The sequence below is a fragment of the Bombina bombina genome, chromosome 1 (genome assembly GCF_027579735.1).
Source record: "Bombina bombina isolate aBomBom1 chromosome 1, aBomBom1.pri, whole genome shotgun sequence".
Classification (NCBI taxonomy): domain Eukaryota; kingdom Metazoa; phylum Chordata; class Amphibia; order Anura; family Bombinatoridae; genus Bombina; species Bombina bombina.
In genome coordinates this window covers 1,572,245,674-1,572,266,053 of record NC_069499.1, presented here as the reverse complement: position 1 = coordinate 1,572,266,053, position 20,380 = coordinate 1,572,245,674, and the positions used below count along the sequence as shown (strand labels likewise).

At 35.1% G+C, this 20,380-nt stretch overlaps 1 protein-coding gene across 1 annotated transcript in view; it reads right to left on the bottom strand.

Annotated features, from left to right (window-relative positions):
* Nucleotides 1-6,044: 6,044 nt before the first annotated feature.
* NTN1 (netrin 1) overlaps nt 6,045-20,380 on the bottom strand; it is a 281,192-nt gene continuing 266,856 nt past the window's right edge. The window contains exon 7 of the mRNA XM_053710026.1: nt 6,045-8,136. Coding sequence (XP_053566001.1) covers nt 7,808-8,136 — 329 coding nt within the window. The 3' untranslated portion in view covers nt 6,045-7,807. The remainder of the gene's footprint in view (nt 8,137-20,380) is intronic.

The following is a 20,380-nucleotide window of genomic DNA, read 5'->3' as shown; positions in this document are numbered from 1 at the left end:
CCACCACATGCAATTCTATTATACCACCACACGCAATGCTATTATACCACCACACGCAATGCTATTATACCACCACACGCAATGCTATTATACCACCACACACAATGCTAATATACCACCACACACAATGCTAATATACCACCACACGCAATGCTAATATACCACCACACGCAATGCTAATATACTACCACACGCGATGCTGTTATACCACCACACGCAATGCTATTATACCACCACACGCAATACTAATATACCACCACACGCGATGCTATTATACCACCACACGCAATGCTATTATACCACCACACGCAATGCTATTATACCACCACACGCAATGCTATTATACCACCACACGCAATGCTATTATACCACCACACGCAATGCTATTATACCACCACACGCAATGCTATTATACCACCACACACAATGCTATTACACCACCACACGCAATACTAACATACCACCACACGCAATACTAATATACCACCACACGCAATGCTATTATACCACCACACGCAATGCTATTATACCACCACGCGTGATGCTAATATACCACCACACGCAATGCTAATATACCACCACATGTGATGCTAATATACCACCACACGCCATTGCTATTATACCACCACACATGATGCTATTATACCACCACACGCAATGCTATTATACCACCACACCTGATGCTAATATACTACCACACGTCATTGCTATTTTACCACCACTCCTAATGCTAATATACCACCACACGCGATGCTATCATACCACCACACGCGATGCTAATATACCACCACACACAATGCTATTATACCACCACACGCAATGCTATTATACCACCACATGCAATGCTATTATACCACCACATGCAATGCTATTATACCACCACACGCAATTCTATTATACCACCACACGCAATGCTATTATACCACCACACGCAATGCTAATATACCACCACACGCAATGCTAATATACCACCACACGCAATGCTATTATACCACCAAACGCAATGCTAATATACCACCACACACAATGCTAATATACCACCAGACGCAATGCTATTATACCACCACACGCAATGCTAATATACCACCACACGCAATGCTATTATACCACCGCACGCAATGCTAATATACTACCACACGCAATGCTATTATACCACCACACGCAATACTATTATAAAACCACACGCAATACTATTATACCACCACACGCAATGCTATTATACCACCACACGCAATGCTATTATACCACCACACGCAATGCTATTATACCACCACATGCAATGCTAATATACCACCACACGCAATGCTATTATACCACCACACACAATGCTATTATACCACCACACGTGATGCTATAATACCACCACACGCAATACTAATATACCACCACACGCAATGCTATTATACCACCACACACAATGCTAACATACCACCACACGCAATGTTATTATACCACCACACGTAATGATATTATACCACCACACGCAATGCTAATATACCACCACACGCAATGCTAATATACCACCACATGCAATGCTAATTAACCACCACACGTGATGCTATTATACTACCACACTCAATGCTATTATACCACCACACGCAATACTATTATACCACCACACGCAATGTTATTATACCACCACACGCAATGCTATTATACCACCACACGCAATGATATTATATCACCACGCGCAATGCTAATATACCACCACACGCAATGCTAATATACCACCACATGCAATGCTAATATACCACCACACGCAATGCTAATATACCACCACATGCAATGCTGTTATACCACCACACGCAATGCTATTATACCACCACACGCAATACTAATATACCACCACACGCAATGCTATTATACCACCACACGCAATGCTATTATACCACCACACGCGATGCTATTATACCACCACACGCAATGCTATTATACCACCACACGCAATGCTATTATACCACCACACGCAATGCTATTATACCACCACACCTGATGCTAATATACCACCACACGCAATGCTATTACACCACCACACGCAATACTAACATACCACCACACGCAATGCTATTATACCACCACACGTGATGCTAATATACCACCACACGCGATGTTAATATACCACCACACGCAATGCTAATATACCACCACATGTGATGCTAATATACCACCACACGCCATTGCTATTATACCACCACACATGATGCTATTATACCACCACACGCAATGCTATTATACCACCACACCTGATGCTAATATACTACCACACGTCATTGCTATTTTACCACCACTCCTGATGCTAATATACCACCACACACCATTGCTATTATACCAGCACATGCAATACTATTATACCTGATGCTAATATACCACCACACGCCATTTCTATTATACCAGCACACGCAATGCTATTATACCACTACAATTAATACTATTATAACACCACACGTGATGCTAATATACCACCACACGTGATGCTAATGTACCACCATATGTGATGCTAATATACCACCACACGCGAAGCTAATATACCACCACATGTGATGCTAATATACCACCACACGCCATTGCTATTTTACCACCACACCTGATGCTAATATACCACCACATGCCATTGCTAATATACCACCACACGTGATGCTAATATACCACCAGACGTGATGCTAGTATACCACAACACGTGAAGCTAGCATACCACCACATGTGATGCTAATATACAACCACACGCAATGCTATCATACCACCACACGCGATGCTATCATACCACCACACGCGATGCTATCGTACCACCAAACGAGAAGCTATCGTTCCACCACATGCAATATCGTACCACCACACATGATGCTATTATACCACCATACGCGATTATATCGTACCACCACACGCGATGATATTGTACCACCACATGCAATGATATCGTACCACCAGACGCGATGCTATTATACCACCAGACGCGATGCTATTATACCACCACACGCGATGATATCGTACCACCACACGCGATGATATCGTACCACCACATGCAATGATATCGTACCACCAGACGCGATGCTATTATACCACCAGACGCAATGCTATTATACCACCACACGAGATGATATCGTACCACCAGACGCAATGATATTGTACCACCAGACGCGATAATATCGTACTATCAGACGCAATGCTATTATACCACTACACGCAATGATATTGTACCACCAGACGCAATGATATTGTACCACCAGACACGATAATATCGTACTATCAGACGCAATGCTATTTTACCACTACACGCAATGATATTGTACCACCAGACGCAATGATATTGTACCACCAGACGCGATAATATCGTACTATCAGACGCAATGCTATTTTACCACTACACGTGATGATATCGTACCACCAGACGCGATTCTTTATACCACTACATTGTTCTATTTAGTTTACAGTAATCCATAGTGAGGGTCAGTCCTCCTGAAAATGATAATATAGAGAAAAAAGTGCAATGGTAGATCAGACTGTGCACGGAGGGAAGAACAATAAGCGTATGTGTATTAGGTTTTATGATTTGTTTTATAAATTAAATTAAAAAAAAACTTCTTGGGTACAGTAGAGAATTTAGCTCACTGCAGTTTAGATGGTAAGATCTACTCTTCAATAAGCAGGATACAAAAACAAAAATAACCATTGTGTCCCTTTTATAAGGATATACTTGTTCATAATGAGAAATAGAACATTTACATGAGCCATAAACACAAGGAATCTAATTCACAGACTATGTTCTGTAGCCCCTTCACATACTGTGTGTTATGACACCAGCAATGCAGAAAAAATCATGTCCCATTAACAAGTCACAAAATTATTTCAATGTGAGGTTTTTTTTGTTCTGAACTTTTCCAGCCTGAATATTTTAGGGCAGATGCGGATATTAAGAAATTGCACTTTCCTAATAGGAAGCAGCAATGAACGTGACAAGTAAAAGGCTGAGCAGAGTTTAACTTGTGACCTTGTGCGCCAGGGGACGCACTGCAGGGTAATCCTTACAAATTAACTGAGCAAACAGACAAGAGGAGGTTTCCAGGGGTGAGCCACAAACAAGGAAAATGGTTTGCGCTATTATCTTGCTCACACTGTATAAGAGCTCTGATCTCACCACAGTTCACTCACAGTGTTGTGATACTATTAACCCCCGAGGTTACTATAGTTTTTTAGTATGAAATATTATGTGTATATAGCTTGTCTGCTGCCCTCTCACAGTCTGGAAGATGTTACAGAAAATCCTGTTCTAAAGTCAAATCACAACCCCAGTGCTACCCGTGACTACTTTGTACTCAATACTAGGGATGTGTTCATGTAAATAGAAAAGAGACATATAATGTACACAAGCCTAGATCTTATTATGTGCATTAATTCATGGTTGGTAAAAATATTGTATATAACATTTCAGATATAGATATATAAAATCAGTCAGGAACCCTATTGCATTTGAAATATTTTAACTGCAATCAATGTGGTAGGTGAGAATAATATGGGTATCTGGAGGATTCCTGATGTTTAACTGTATATGTAATTCATTTATTGGTACTTCTTATATTACATTATGTTCAAATATTGCTTTTCCATTAAACTTCTAGTTTTCCATAAATGAAACTCCTCAATTTAAGGCCTTTAAATTGTCCTGAATACGTTCTCTGTATCTCCTCCTGTTGCTTCATTTAACAGCATATTGTTCTGTATAACCCCCCCCCCCATACGATTGTTGCATTGTAAAACCCTATAACTCTTCCTTACGCTCCATATTACTTTCCCTATAACCCCTTCTATTGCTCTATATAACCCTCCCTATAACTCCTCCTATTGCTCCATATAACCCTCCCTATAACCCCCCTATTACACCATATAACCTTTCCTATAACTCCTATTGCGCCATATAACCCTCCCTATAACCCCCCTATTACACCATATAACCCTCCCTATAACTCCTCTATTTCTCAATATAACCCTCCCTATAACTCCCCCTATCGCTCCATATAACCCTCCCTATAACTCCTCCTATTGTACCATATAACCCTCCCTATAACTCCTCCTATTGCACCATATAACCCTCCCTATAACTCCCCCTATTGCTCCATATAACCCTCTCTATAACTCCTATTGCTCCATATAACCCTCCCTATAACTCCTATTGCTCCATATAACCCTCCCTATAACTCCTCCTATTGCTCCATATAACCCTCTCTATAACTCATATTGCTCCATATAACCCTCACTATAACTCCTCCTATTGCACCATATAACCCTCCCTATAACTCCTCCTATTGCTTCATATAACCCTCCCTATAACTCCTCCTATTGCTTCATATAACCCTCCCTATAACTCATCCTATTGCTCCATATAACCCTCCCTATAACTCATCCTATTGCTCCATATAACCCTCCCTATAACTCCTATTGCTCCATATAACCCTCCCTATAACTCCTCCTATTGCACCATATAACCCTCCCTATAACTCCTCCTATTGCTTCATATAACCCTCCCTATAACTCCCTATAACTCATCCTATTGCTTCATATAACCCTCCCTATAACTCATCCTATTGCTCCATATAACCCTCCCTATAACTCATCCTATTGCTCCATATAACCCTCCCTATAACTTCATTCATGTTTCGGGTTGCCTCTGAATGTGGAAGAAGAAGGTGGCCGCTCACAGCAGCTGCCTCTTTTGGGAGCCAGATTTCTTCTTGTGAATGTGCAATACACAACGTCTTCTGCATTCAGTGGCATAAAAAAAAAAAAAAAATCCTATTGCACTTGTCTACATATAACCTTACTTATATTTCCTCTGATTTCTTCATACAACCCTCCATATAACTCCTCCATATCGCCATCTCTTATGCTCCATATAACCCCTATATTCACCTCCTCCTATTGCTCAGTAAAATCTCTATAACTGTACGTATGTAAACATCTGTGCCCAGGAAAAGATATTTTGTCCTAGAATAGTTCATTGCCTCTCAGTCGGCTGTGATAGAGTTTGGCCAAATCACACAGAGAAGACAAAATTAATACTGAAACAAATGTATTTCTCCATGTCAGAAAGTTGTGAGGTTCTCTTCAGTATCCTGACAAGATTTCTCCACTGTGCCAAATCTCATATGCATAAAATGAGGTGTCTACTGCCACAGGACACGTGCGAATCATGAGAGCAGTTTACATTGATGTGAAGGTTTTAACAAGCAGAGCATCAGGGAGAATCCAAGCAGAACTGGGTCAAGTGAGAAAATAAAGGGATCTTCATAACTGACCCATAAACAGTGTTACTTTACTCTGCAAAATATGTTTATTTTGATGTCCCAGACAGGAACAAGTTTGTTTTGTATCTGGTTTTCTTAATCTCTGGAGACAGACAATCTCTGTTACTAAATAGTACTTTCTGATGTAAAAATGATCTGTTACAGCACTTTATTCTTTAACCTATCACGTTCTTAGAAAGGGTTAAATAAGAAAGCTGTGCTCCTGTGTCACTCTAACAGCTGTTTAGCCAATCAGAAAAATGCATAAATGTATATTCTCCAATCAACTGGAGCAAAATACAGTATTTTATTTTTACACTAGAAAGTACCTTAAAACAGCAGCAACATCTTTTCTTATCTCATGTCTTACACAATACTTCAGACTAAGCCTTTAAAAAAGGTACTCTGGTCTTAATAAACGGGCAACTAATACTTTGTATTGATATAAAGCAATAGTTTAACCTCTATATGCACTAGTTGTATTATTTGCTGGAAATCTATCTACTATTGTCTTCTAAAAAGTCCTGAAAACCACCAACTGCAAAACACTGGGAAGGCAAGGGTTAAAAACTCACTTCTACTGTACATCTATATTTTAATGACATTCTCTGTGCATGTAAAAATAACGTCAGCAGCAACTGATACATTGTTACTGTAATCAGTAATATATTCTGCTGGCATCTTATCTAGTTCATCCCCCAGATCTGACCAGCTAACACATATGTACAAAGGAAATTAAACATATACATAAAAAAACGACATAAAGATTTTCTTTAAAAAAAAGAAGTTATTTCAATGATATACATATTTTAAATGTTAGGATTTGCATTTCTTTTGTACAAATTAATCTCTTTTCTAGGCATTCAGACCAAGCAGTCACAGCCCTTGTTGAGGGCAGGAGGGGAAGGGACCTTTTTGGGGTTGCCTACCCGCAACTGGACCACCATATCTGGAATAAGGTACACAATACTGAGTTCTTGTAGCCTTGAAGCGCTGTTTACCAACAAATATTTCCCCACACCCATGGGTGATTGACAGTAACTGATCTCCTGCAGGGATACTGGTTCCCTGTTCCATGTGGTTGGAAAAGCCACAGGGCTTCAACTGCAGAACGTGAGAAAAAGACTGAACAATTAGTGACTCACAACGAAGTAGATAACGAACAGGTGCAATTTTCACAGCTTGCATGACAGAAGCCAGGCCATAAATCTCTGCAATAGCCCCCCTCCTCTTGCTCACTGTCCCTGCGTGCTTGTGTGTCTGTGAATAATTCTACATTAGGTGCAAACACTTCAGTCCCCCACGAAAAGAAAGTCACCCTCTCTCTCTCCACTTCACTCTCATTACCAGCTGGGAAAAACAAGTTTCCAACTTCCTTCGTGGTAAAAAAACGAAAAAAATACAATAAAAAATACAGTTTCTAATTGATAATCCTATCTGCTTCAAACTCTACAGAAAGCAGCAATCCCATTCGCTCTCCCTCTTCTCTATGTGTCCTCCTCTGGGGGGGTCAATCGTTTTCATTCTGCTCTCTAAGCTTTTTTGCATTTTCCTTTCTTTTCTCTCTGTTGGAACTTCCGGAGCCTCCGGGCCCATGTGTCTCTCCACTGTATGACCAAGCTGCTTTTATCGGCCACTACTCCGTTCTGGTCTGGCGAATCTTCATCACTACCCAGCAATAGATACTTCTTCATAGGTTTTAGCTTCGGACATTTACAGGCGATATCTTTAGACCGAATCCACAAGTTCTGATCACCCCGGCGAATGCGGTTGGTTCCTTGTTTGTATACCGAGATGACATTGACGGTAAATTTCCACCAGTCGCCAGCTTTGTCAGCCTTCAGGATGTGAATCTGCACAGCTAGAGAGAAAAAGCAGAGAATAAAAGGTTATGCAGTCAAATAAAAAAAGCAAGACTTTAAATTACTTCTGTTATTAAATGTATTTTGTTCTCTTGTTATCCTTTGTTGTAAAGCATACCTAGGTAGGCTCAAAAACAGCAATGCACTGCTGGGAGCTAGCTACTGATTGGTGGCTATGCACATATATGGTTTTTGTCATTGGCTCATCTGATTTGCTAAGCTTGTTCCCAGTAGTGGATTGCAGTTCTGGAGCTGACTTTAACTTTGTGTTTAAAGGGGCATAAAACACATTTTTATTTCATGATTCAGACACAACATACAATTTCAAGCAACTTTCCAATTTAATTTTATTATCAAATTTGCTTTGGTCTCTTGTAATCCTTTGTTAAAGGAGCAACAATGCACTACTGGGAGCTAGCTGGGCACTAGACTATATTATACTATAGCATTTCATGGCATATTATATTATACCATATATATCATGGCACACCATACCATACTATACTATACTATATCATGGCACACTATACCATACTATACTATACCATATCATGGCACACTATACTGTACTATACTATACCATATCATGGCACACTATACTGTACTGTACTATATCATGGCACACTATACTGTACTATACTATACCATATCATGGCACACTATACTGTACTATACTATACTATATCATGGCACACTATACTGTACTATACTATACTATACTATACTATATCATGGCACACTATACTGTACTATACTATACTATACTATATCATGGCACACTATACTGTACTATACTATACCATATCATGGCACACTATACTGTACTATACTATACTATATCATGGCACACTATACTATACTGTACTGTACTATACTATACTATATCATGGCACACTATACTATACTGTACTATATCATGACACACTTTACTGTACTGTACTATACTATATCATGGCACACTTTACTGTACTGTACTGTACTATACTATATCATGGCACACTATACTGTACTATACTATACTATATCATGGCACACTATACTGTACTATACTATACCATATCATGGCACACTATACTGTATTATACTATATCATATCATGGCACACTATACTGTACTATACTATATCATGGCACACTATACTGTACTGTACTATACTATATCATGGCACACTATACTGTACTATACTATATCATGGCACACTATACTGTACTATACTATACTATATCATGGCACACTATACTGTACTGTACTATACTATATCATGGCACACTATAATGTACTATACTATACTATATCATGGCACACTATACTGTACTGTACTATACTATATCATGGCACACTATACTGTACTGTACTATACTATATCATGGCACACTATACTGTACTATACTATACTATATCATGGCACACTATAATGTACTATACTATACTATATCATGGCACACTATAATGTACTATACTATACTATATCATGGCACACTATACTGTACTATACTATATCATGGCACACTATACTGTACTATACTATACTATATCATGGCACACTATAATGTACTATACTATACTATATCATGGCACACTATACTGTACTATACTATACTATACTATATCATGGCACACTATACTGTACTATACTATACTATACTATATCATGGCACACTATACTGTACTATACTATACTATACTATACCATGGCACACTATACTGTACTATACTATACTATATCATGGCACACTATACTGTACTATACTATATCATGGCACACTATACTGTACTATACTATACTATATCATGGCACACTATACTGTACTATACTATACTATATCATGGCACAATATACTGTACTATACTATACTATATCATGGCACACTATACTGTACTATACTATACTATATCATGGCATACTATACTGTACTATACTATACTATATCATGGCACACTATACTGTACTATACTATACTATATCATGGCACACTATACTGTACTATACTATACCATATCATGGCACACTATAATGTACTATACTATACTATATCATGGCACACTATAATGTACTATACTATACTATATCATGGCACACTATACTGTACTATACTATATCATGGCACACTATACTGTACTATACTATACTATACTATACCATGGCACACTATACTGTACTATACTATACTATATCATGGCACACTATACTGTACTATACTATATCATGGCACACTATACTGTACTATACTATACTATATCATGGCACACTATAATGTACTATACTATACTATATCATGGCACACTATAATGTACTATACTATACTATATCATGGCACACTATACTGTACTATACTATATCATGGCACACTATACTGTACTATACTATACTATATCATGGCACACTATACTGTACTATACTATACTATATCATGGCACACTATACTGTACTATACTATACTATACTATATCATGGCACACTATAATGTACTATACTATACTATATCATGGCACACTATACTGTACTATACTATACTATATCATGGCACACTATACTGTACTATACTATACTATATCATGGCACACTATACTGTACTATACTATACTATACCATATCATGTCATACTATACTGTACTATACTATACTATACTATATCATGGCACACTATAATGTACTATACTATACTATATCATGGCACACTATACTGTACTATACTATACTATACCATATCATGTCACACTATACTGTACTATACTATACTATACCATATCATGTCACACTATACTGTACTATACTATACTATACTATACTATATCATGGCACACTATAATGTACTATACTATACTATATCATGGCACACTATACTGTACTATACTATACTATATCATGGCACACTATACTGTACTATACTATACTATATCATGGCACACTATAATGTACTATACTATACCATATCATGGCACACTATACTGTACTATACTATACTATATCATGGCACACTATACTGTACTATACTATACTATATCATGGCACACTATACTGTACTATACTATACTATATCATGGCACACTATAATGTACTATACTATACTATATCATGGCACACTATACTGTACTATACTATACCATATCATGGCACACTATACTGTACTGTACTATACTATATCATGGCACACTATAATGTACTATACTATACTATATCATGGCACACTATACTGTACTATACTATATCATATCATGGCACACTTTACTGTACTATACTATACCATATCATGGCACACTATACTGTACTATACTATATCATATCATGGCACACTATACTGTACTATACTATACCATATCATGGCACACTATACTGTACTATACTATACTATATCATGGCACACTATACTGTACTATACTATACTATATCATGGCATACTATACTGTACTATACTATACTATATCATGGCACATTATACTGTACTATACTATACTATACTATATCATGGCACACTATAATGTACTATACTATACTATATCATGGCACACTATACTGTACTATACTATACTATATCATGGCACACTATACTGTACTATACTATACTATACCATATCATGTCACACTATACTGTACTATACTATATCATGGCACACTATAATGTACTATACTATACTATATCATGGCACACTATACTGTACTATACTATACTATATCATGGCACACTATAATGTACTATACTATACTATATCATGGCACACTTTACTGTACTATACTATACCATATCATGGCACACTATACTGTACTATACTATATCATATCATGGCACACTATACTGTACTATCCTATACCATATCATGGCACACTATACTGTACTATACTATACTATATCATGGCACACTATACTGTACTGTACTATACTATTTCATGGCACACTATACTGTACTATACTATACTATATCATGACACACTATACTGTACTATACTATACTATATCATGGCACACTATACTGTACTATACTATACTATATCATGGCACACTATACTGTACTGTACTATTGAATACCATATCATGGCACACTATACTGTACTATACTATACTATATCATGGCACACTATACTGTACTATACTATACTATATCATGGCATACTATACTGTACTATACTATACTATATCATGGCACACTATACTGTACTGTACTATACTATATCATGGCACACTATACTGTACTATACTATTACTATATCATGGCACACTATACTGTACTATACTATACTATATCATGGCACACTATACTGTACTATACTATACTATATCATGGCACACTATACTGTACTATACTATACCATACTCATGGCACACTATACTGTACTATACTATACCATATCATGGCACACTATTATATCATGGCACACTATAACTGTACTATACTATACCATATCATGGCACACTATACTGTACTATACTATACTATATCATGGCACACTATACTGTACTTACTATACTATATCATGGCACACTATACTGTACTATACTATATCATGGCACACTATACTGTACTATACTATACTATATCATGGCACACTATACTGTACTATACTATACCATATCATGGCACACTATATTATATCATGGCACACTATACTGTACTGTACTATACTATACCATTATCATGGCACACTATACTGTACTATACTATACCATATCATGGCACACTATGTGGCACACTATACTGTACTATACTATACTATATCATGGCACACTATACTGTACTATACTATACTATATCATGGCACACTATATTATATCATGGCACACTATACTGTACTATACTATACTATATCATGGCACACTATACTGTACTATACTATACTATATCATGGCACACTATACTGTACTATACTATACCATATCCTGTCACACTATACTGTACTATACTATACCATATCATGGCACACTATACTGTACTATACTATACTATATCATGGCACACTATACTGTACTATACTATACCATATCATGGCACACTATAATGTACTATACTATACTATATCATGGCACACTATACTGTACTATACTATACTATATCATGGCACACTATACTGTACTATACTATACTATACTATATCATGGCACACTATACTGTACTATACTATACCATATCATGGCACACTATACTGTACTATACTATACTATATCATGGCACACTATACTATACTGTACTGTACTATACTATACTATATCATGGCACACTATACTATACTGTACTATATCATGACACACTTTACTGTACTGTACTGTACTATACTATATCATGGCACACTATACTGTACTATACTATACTATATCATGGCACACTATACTGTACTATACTATACTATATCATGGCACACTATACTGTACTATACTATACTATATCATGGCACACTATACTGTACTGTACTATATAATGGCACACTATACTGTACTATACTATACTATATAATGGCACACTATACTGTATAGTACTATACTATACTATATCATGACACACTTTACTGTACTGTACTGTACTATACTATATCATGGCACACTATACTGTACTATACTATACTATATCATGGCACACTATACTGTACTATACTATACCATATCATGGCACACTATACTGTACTATACTATATCATATCATGGCACACTATACTGTACTATACTATATCATGGCACACTATACTGTACTGTACTATACTATATCATGGCACACTATACTGTACTATACTATATAATGGCACACTATACTGTACTATACTATACTATATCATGGCACACTATATTGTACTGTACTATACTATATCATGGCACACTATAATGTACTATACTATACTATATCATGGCACACTATACTGTACTGTACTATACTATACTATATCATGGCACACTATACTGTACTGTACTATACTATATCATGGCACACTATACTGTACTGTACTATACTATATCATGGCACACTATACTGTACTATACTATACTATATCATGGCACACTATACTGTACTATACTATATCATATCATGGCACACTATACTGTACTATACTATACCATATCATGGCACACTATACTGTACTGTACTATACTATATCATGGCACACTATAATGTACTATACTATACCATATCATGGCACACTATACTGTACTATACTATACCATATCAGGCACACTATACTGTACTATACTATACTATATCATGGCACACTAAATGTACTATACTATACTATATCATGGCACACTATAATGTACTATACTATACTATATCATGGCACACTATACTGTACTACATACTATACTATATCATGGCACACTATACTGTACTATACTTTACTATATCATGGTACACTATAATGTACGATAGACTATACTATTACATGGCACACATACTGTACAATACTATACTATATCATGGCACACTATACTGTACTATACTATACTATACTATACTATATCATGGCACACTATACTGTACTATACTATACTATATCATGGCACACTATACTGTACTATACTATACATGGGCACACTATACTGTACTATACTATACTATATCATGGCACACTATACTGTACTATACTATACTATTTCATGGCACACTATACTGTACTATACTATACTATATCATGGCACACTATACTGTACTATACTATACTATATCATGGCATACTATACTGTACTATACTATACTATATCATGGCACACTATACTGTACTATACTATACTATATCATGGCACACTTATACTGAACTATACTATACCATATCATTGCACACTTATACTGTACTATACTATACTATATCATGGCACACTATAATGTACTATACTATACTATATCATGGCACACTATAATGTACTATACTATACTATATCATGGCACACTATACTGTACTATACTATCATGGCATACTATAACTGTACTATACTATACTATATCATGGCACACTATAATGTACTATACTATACTATATCATGGCACACTATACTGTACTATACTATAATATATCATGGCACACTATAATGTACTATACTATACTATATCATGGCACACTATACTGTACTATACTATACTATACTATATCATGGCACACTATACTGTACTATACTATACTATATCATGGCACACTATACTGTACTATACTATACCATATCATGTCACACTATACTGTACTATACTATATCATGGCACACTATAATGTACTATACTATACTATATCATGGCACACTATACTATACTTTACTGTACTATACTATACTATATCATGGCACACTATACTGTACTATACTATACTATATCATGGCACACTATAATGTACTATACTATACTATATCATGGCACACTATACTGTACTATACTATACCATATCATGGCACACTATACTGTACTGTACTATACTATATCATGGCACACTATAATGTACTATACTATACTATATCATGGCACACTATACTGTACTATACTATACTATATCATGGCACACTATACTGTACTATACTATACTATATCATGGCACACTATACTGTACTATACTATATCATGGCACACTATAATGTACTATACTATACATATCATGGCACACTATACTGTACTATACTATACTATATCATGGCACACTATACTGTACTATACTATACTATATCATGGCACACATATACTGTACTGATACTATACTATACCAATATCATGGCACACTATACTGTACTATTACTATACTATATCAAGGGCTCACACTTATACTAACCTATATCACGGCAAACTATACTGTACTATACTATACTATATCATGGCACACTATACTGTATAAGTACTATACTATATCATGGCACACTAACTGTACTATACTATAACTATATCATGGCACACTATACTGTACATCTATACTATATTCATGGCACACTATACTGTACTATACTATACTATATCTTGGCACACTATACTGTACTGTACTATACTGTAACTATACTATACTATATCATGGCACACTATACTGTACTATACTATACTATATCATGGCATACTATCTGTACCTATACTATACTATATCATGGCTACACTATACTGTACTGTACTATACTATATCATGGCACACTATACTGTACTATACTATACTATATCATGGCACACTATACTGTACTATACTATACTATATCATGGCACACTATACTGTACTATACTATACCATATCATGGCACACTATACTGTACTATACTATACCATATCATGGCACACTATATTATATCATGGCACACTATACTGTACTATACTATACCATATCATGGCACACTATACTGTACTATACTATATCATGGCACTATACTGTACTATACTATACTATATCATGGCACACTATACTGTACTATACTATACTATATCATGGCACACTATACTGTACTATACTATACTATATCATGGCACACTATACTGTACTATACTATACTATATCATGGCACACTATACTGTACTATACTATACCATATCATGGCACACTATTATTATATCATGGCACACTATCTGTACTATACTATACCATATCATGGCACACTATACTGTACTATACTATACCAAATCATGGCACACTATATTATATCATGGCACACTATACTGTACTATACTATACTATATCATGGCACACTATACTGTACTATACTATACTATATCATGGCACACTATATTATATCATGGCACACTATACTGTACTATACTATACTATATCATGGCACACTATACTGTACTATACTATACTATATCATGGCACACTATACTGTACTATACTATACCATATCATGTCACACTATACTGTACTATACTATACCATATCATGGCACACTATACTGTACTATACTATACTATATCATGGCACACTATACTGTACTATACTATACCATATCATGGCACACTATAATGTACTATACTATACTATATCATGGCACACTATACTGTACTATACTATACCATATCATGGCACACTATACTGTACTATACTATACTATATCATGGCACACTATACTGTACTATACTATACCCATATTATGGCACACCTATACTGTACTATACTATACTATATCATGGCACACTAAATGTACTATACTATACTATATCATGGCACACTATAATGTACTCTATACTATATCATGGCACCACTATACTGTACTGTACTATATCATGGCACACTATAATGTACTATACTATACTATATCATGGCACACTATAATGTACTATACTATACTATATCATGGCACACTATACTGTACTGTACTATATCATGGCACACTATAATGTACTATACTATACTATATGGCAAACTATAATGTACTATACTATACTATATCATGGCACACTATAATGTATATACTATACTATATCATGGCACACTATAATGTACTATACTATACTATATCATGGCACAAAATACTGTACTATACTATACTATATCATGGCACACTATACTGTACTATACTATACTATATCATGGCACACTATACTGTACTATACTATACTATATCATGGCACACTATAATGTATAATACTATACTATATCATGGCACACTATACTGTACTATACTATACTATATCATGGCACACTATACTGTACTATACTATACTATATCATGGCACACTATACTGTACTGTACTATATTATACTATACTGTACTATATCATGGCACACTATAATGTACTGTACTATACTATACTATATCATGGCACACTATACTGTACTATACTATACTATATCATGGCACACTATACTGTACTATACTATACTATATCATGGCACACTATAATGTATAATACTATACTATATCATGGCACACTATACTGTACTATACTATACTATATCATGGCACACTATACTATACTGTACTGTACTATACTATACTATATCATGGCACACTATACTATACTGTACTGTACTATACTATACTATATCATGGCACACTATACTGTACTATACTATACTATATCATGGCACACTATACTGTACTATACTATACTATATCATGGCACACTATACTGTACTATACTATAACTATATCATGGCACACTATATACTGAACTATTACTATACTATATCATGGCACACTATACTGTACTATACTATACCTATATCATGCACACTATACTGTACTATACTATACTTTATCATGGCACACTATACTGTACTATACTATACTATATCATGGCACACTATAATGTACAGTACTATACATATCATGGCACACTATGACTATACTATACTATACTATATTCATGGCACACTATACTGTACTATACTATACTATATCATGGCACACTATACTGTACTATACTATACTATATCATGGCACACTATACTGTACTATACTAATACTATATCATGGCACACTATACTGTACTGATACTATACTATATCATGGCACACTATACTGTACTGTACTATATCATGGCACACTATACTGTACTATACTATACTATATCATGGCACACTATACTGTACATACTATACTATATCATGGCACACTATACTGTACTATACTATACTATATCAGGCACACTATAATGTACTATACTATACTATATTATTGGCACACTATAATGTACTATACTATACTATATCAATGGCACAGCTATAATGTCCTATACTAATACTATCTCATGGCACACTATAATGTACTATACTATACTATACTATATCATGGCACAAATACTGTAGTATACTATACTATATCTTGGCACACTATACCTGTAACTAATACTATATACTATTAGCATTGGCACACTATACTGTACTATACGATACTATATCATCGGCACACGTATAATGTATAATACTATACTAATATCAATGGCACACTATCGGTACTATACTTATCATATCATGCACATCTATACTGTAGCTATACTATACTATATCATCGGCACACTATACTGTACTGTACTATACCATATCATGGCACACTTTACTTTACTATACTATACTTGTACAGATATCATGGCACACTATATGTACTGTACATACTATACTATATCATGGCACACTATACTGTACTATACTATACTATATCATGGCACACTATACTGTACTATACTATACTATATCATGGCACACTATAATGTATAATACTATACTATATCATGGCACACTATACGTACTATACTATACTATATCATGGCACACTATACTATACTGTACTGTACTATACTATCTATATCATGGCACTATACTATACTGTACTGTACTATACTATACTATTATCATGGCACACTATAATGTATAATACTATACTATATCATGGCACACTATACTGTACTGTACTATACCATATCATGGCACACTTTACTGTACTATACTATACTATACTGTACTATATCATGGCACACTATAATGTACTGTACTATACTATACTATATCATGGCACACTATACTGTACTATACTATACTATATCATGGCACACTATACTGTACTATACTATACTATATCATGGCACACTATACTGTACTGTACTATACCATATCATGGCACACTTTACTGTACTATACTATACTATATCATGGCACACTATACTGTACTATACTATACCATATCATGGCACACTATACTGTACTATACTATACTATATCATGGCACACTATACTGTACTATACTATACTATATCATGGCACACTATACTGTACTGTACTATATCATGGCACACTATACTGTACTATACTATACTATATCATGGCACACTATACTGTACTATACTATACTATATCATCGCACACTATACTGTACTATACTATACTATATCATGGCACACTATAATGTACTATACTATACTATATCATGGCACACTATACTGTACTATACTATACTATATCATGGCACACTATAATGTACTATACTATACTATATCATGGCACACTATAATGTACTATACTATACTATACTATATCATGGCACACTATACTGTACTATACTATACTATATCATGGCACACTATACTGTACTGTACTATATCATGGCACACTATACTGTACTATACTATACTATATCATGGCACACTATACTGTACTATACTATACTATATCATGGCACACTATACTGTACTATACTATACTGTACTATACTATACTATATCATGGCACACTATACTGTACTATACTATACTATATCAATGGCACACTATACCTGTACTATACTAGAACATATCATGGCACACTATACTGTACTATACTATACTACAGTATCATGGCACACTATACTGTACTATACTATACTATATATCATGGCTACCGAT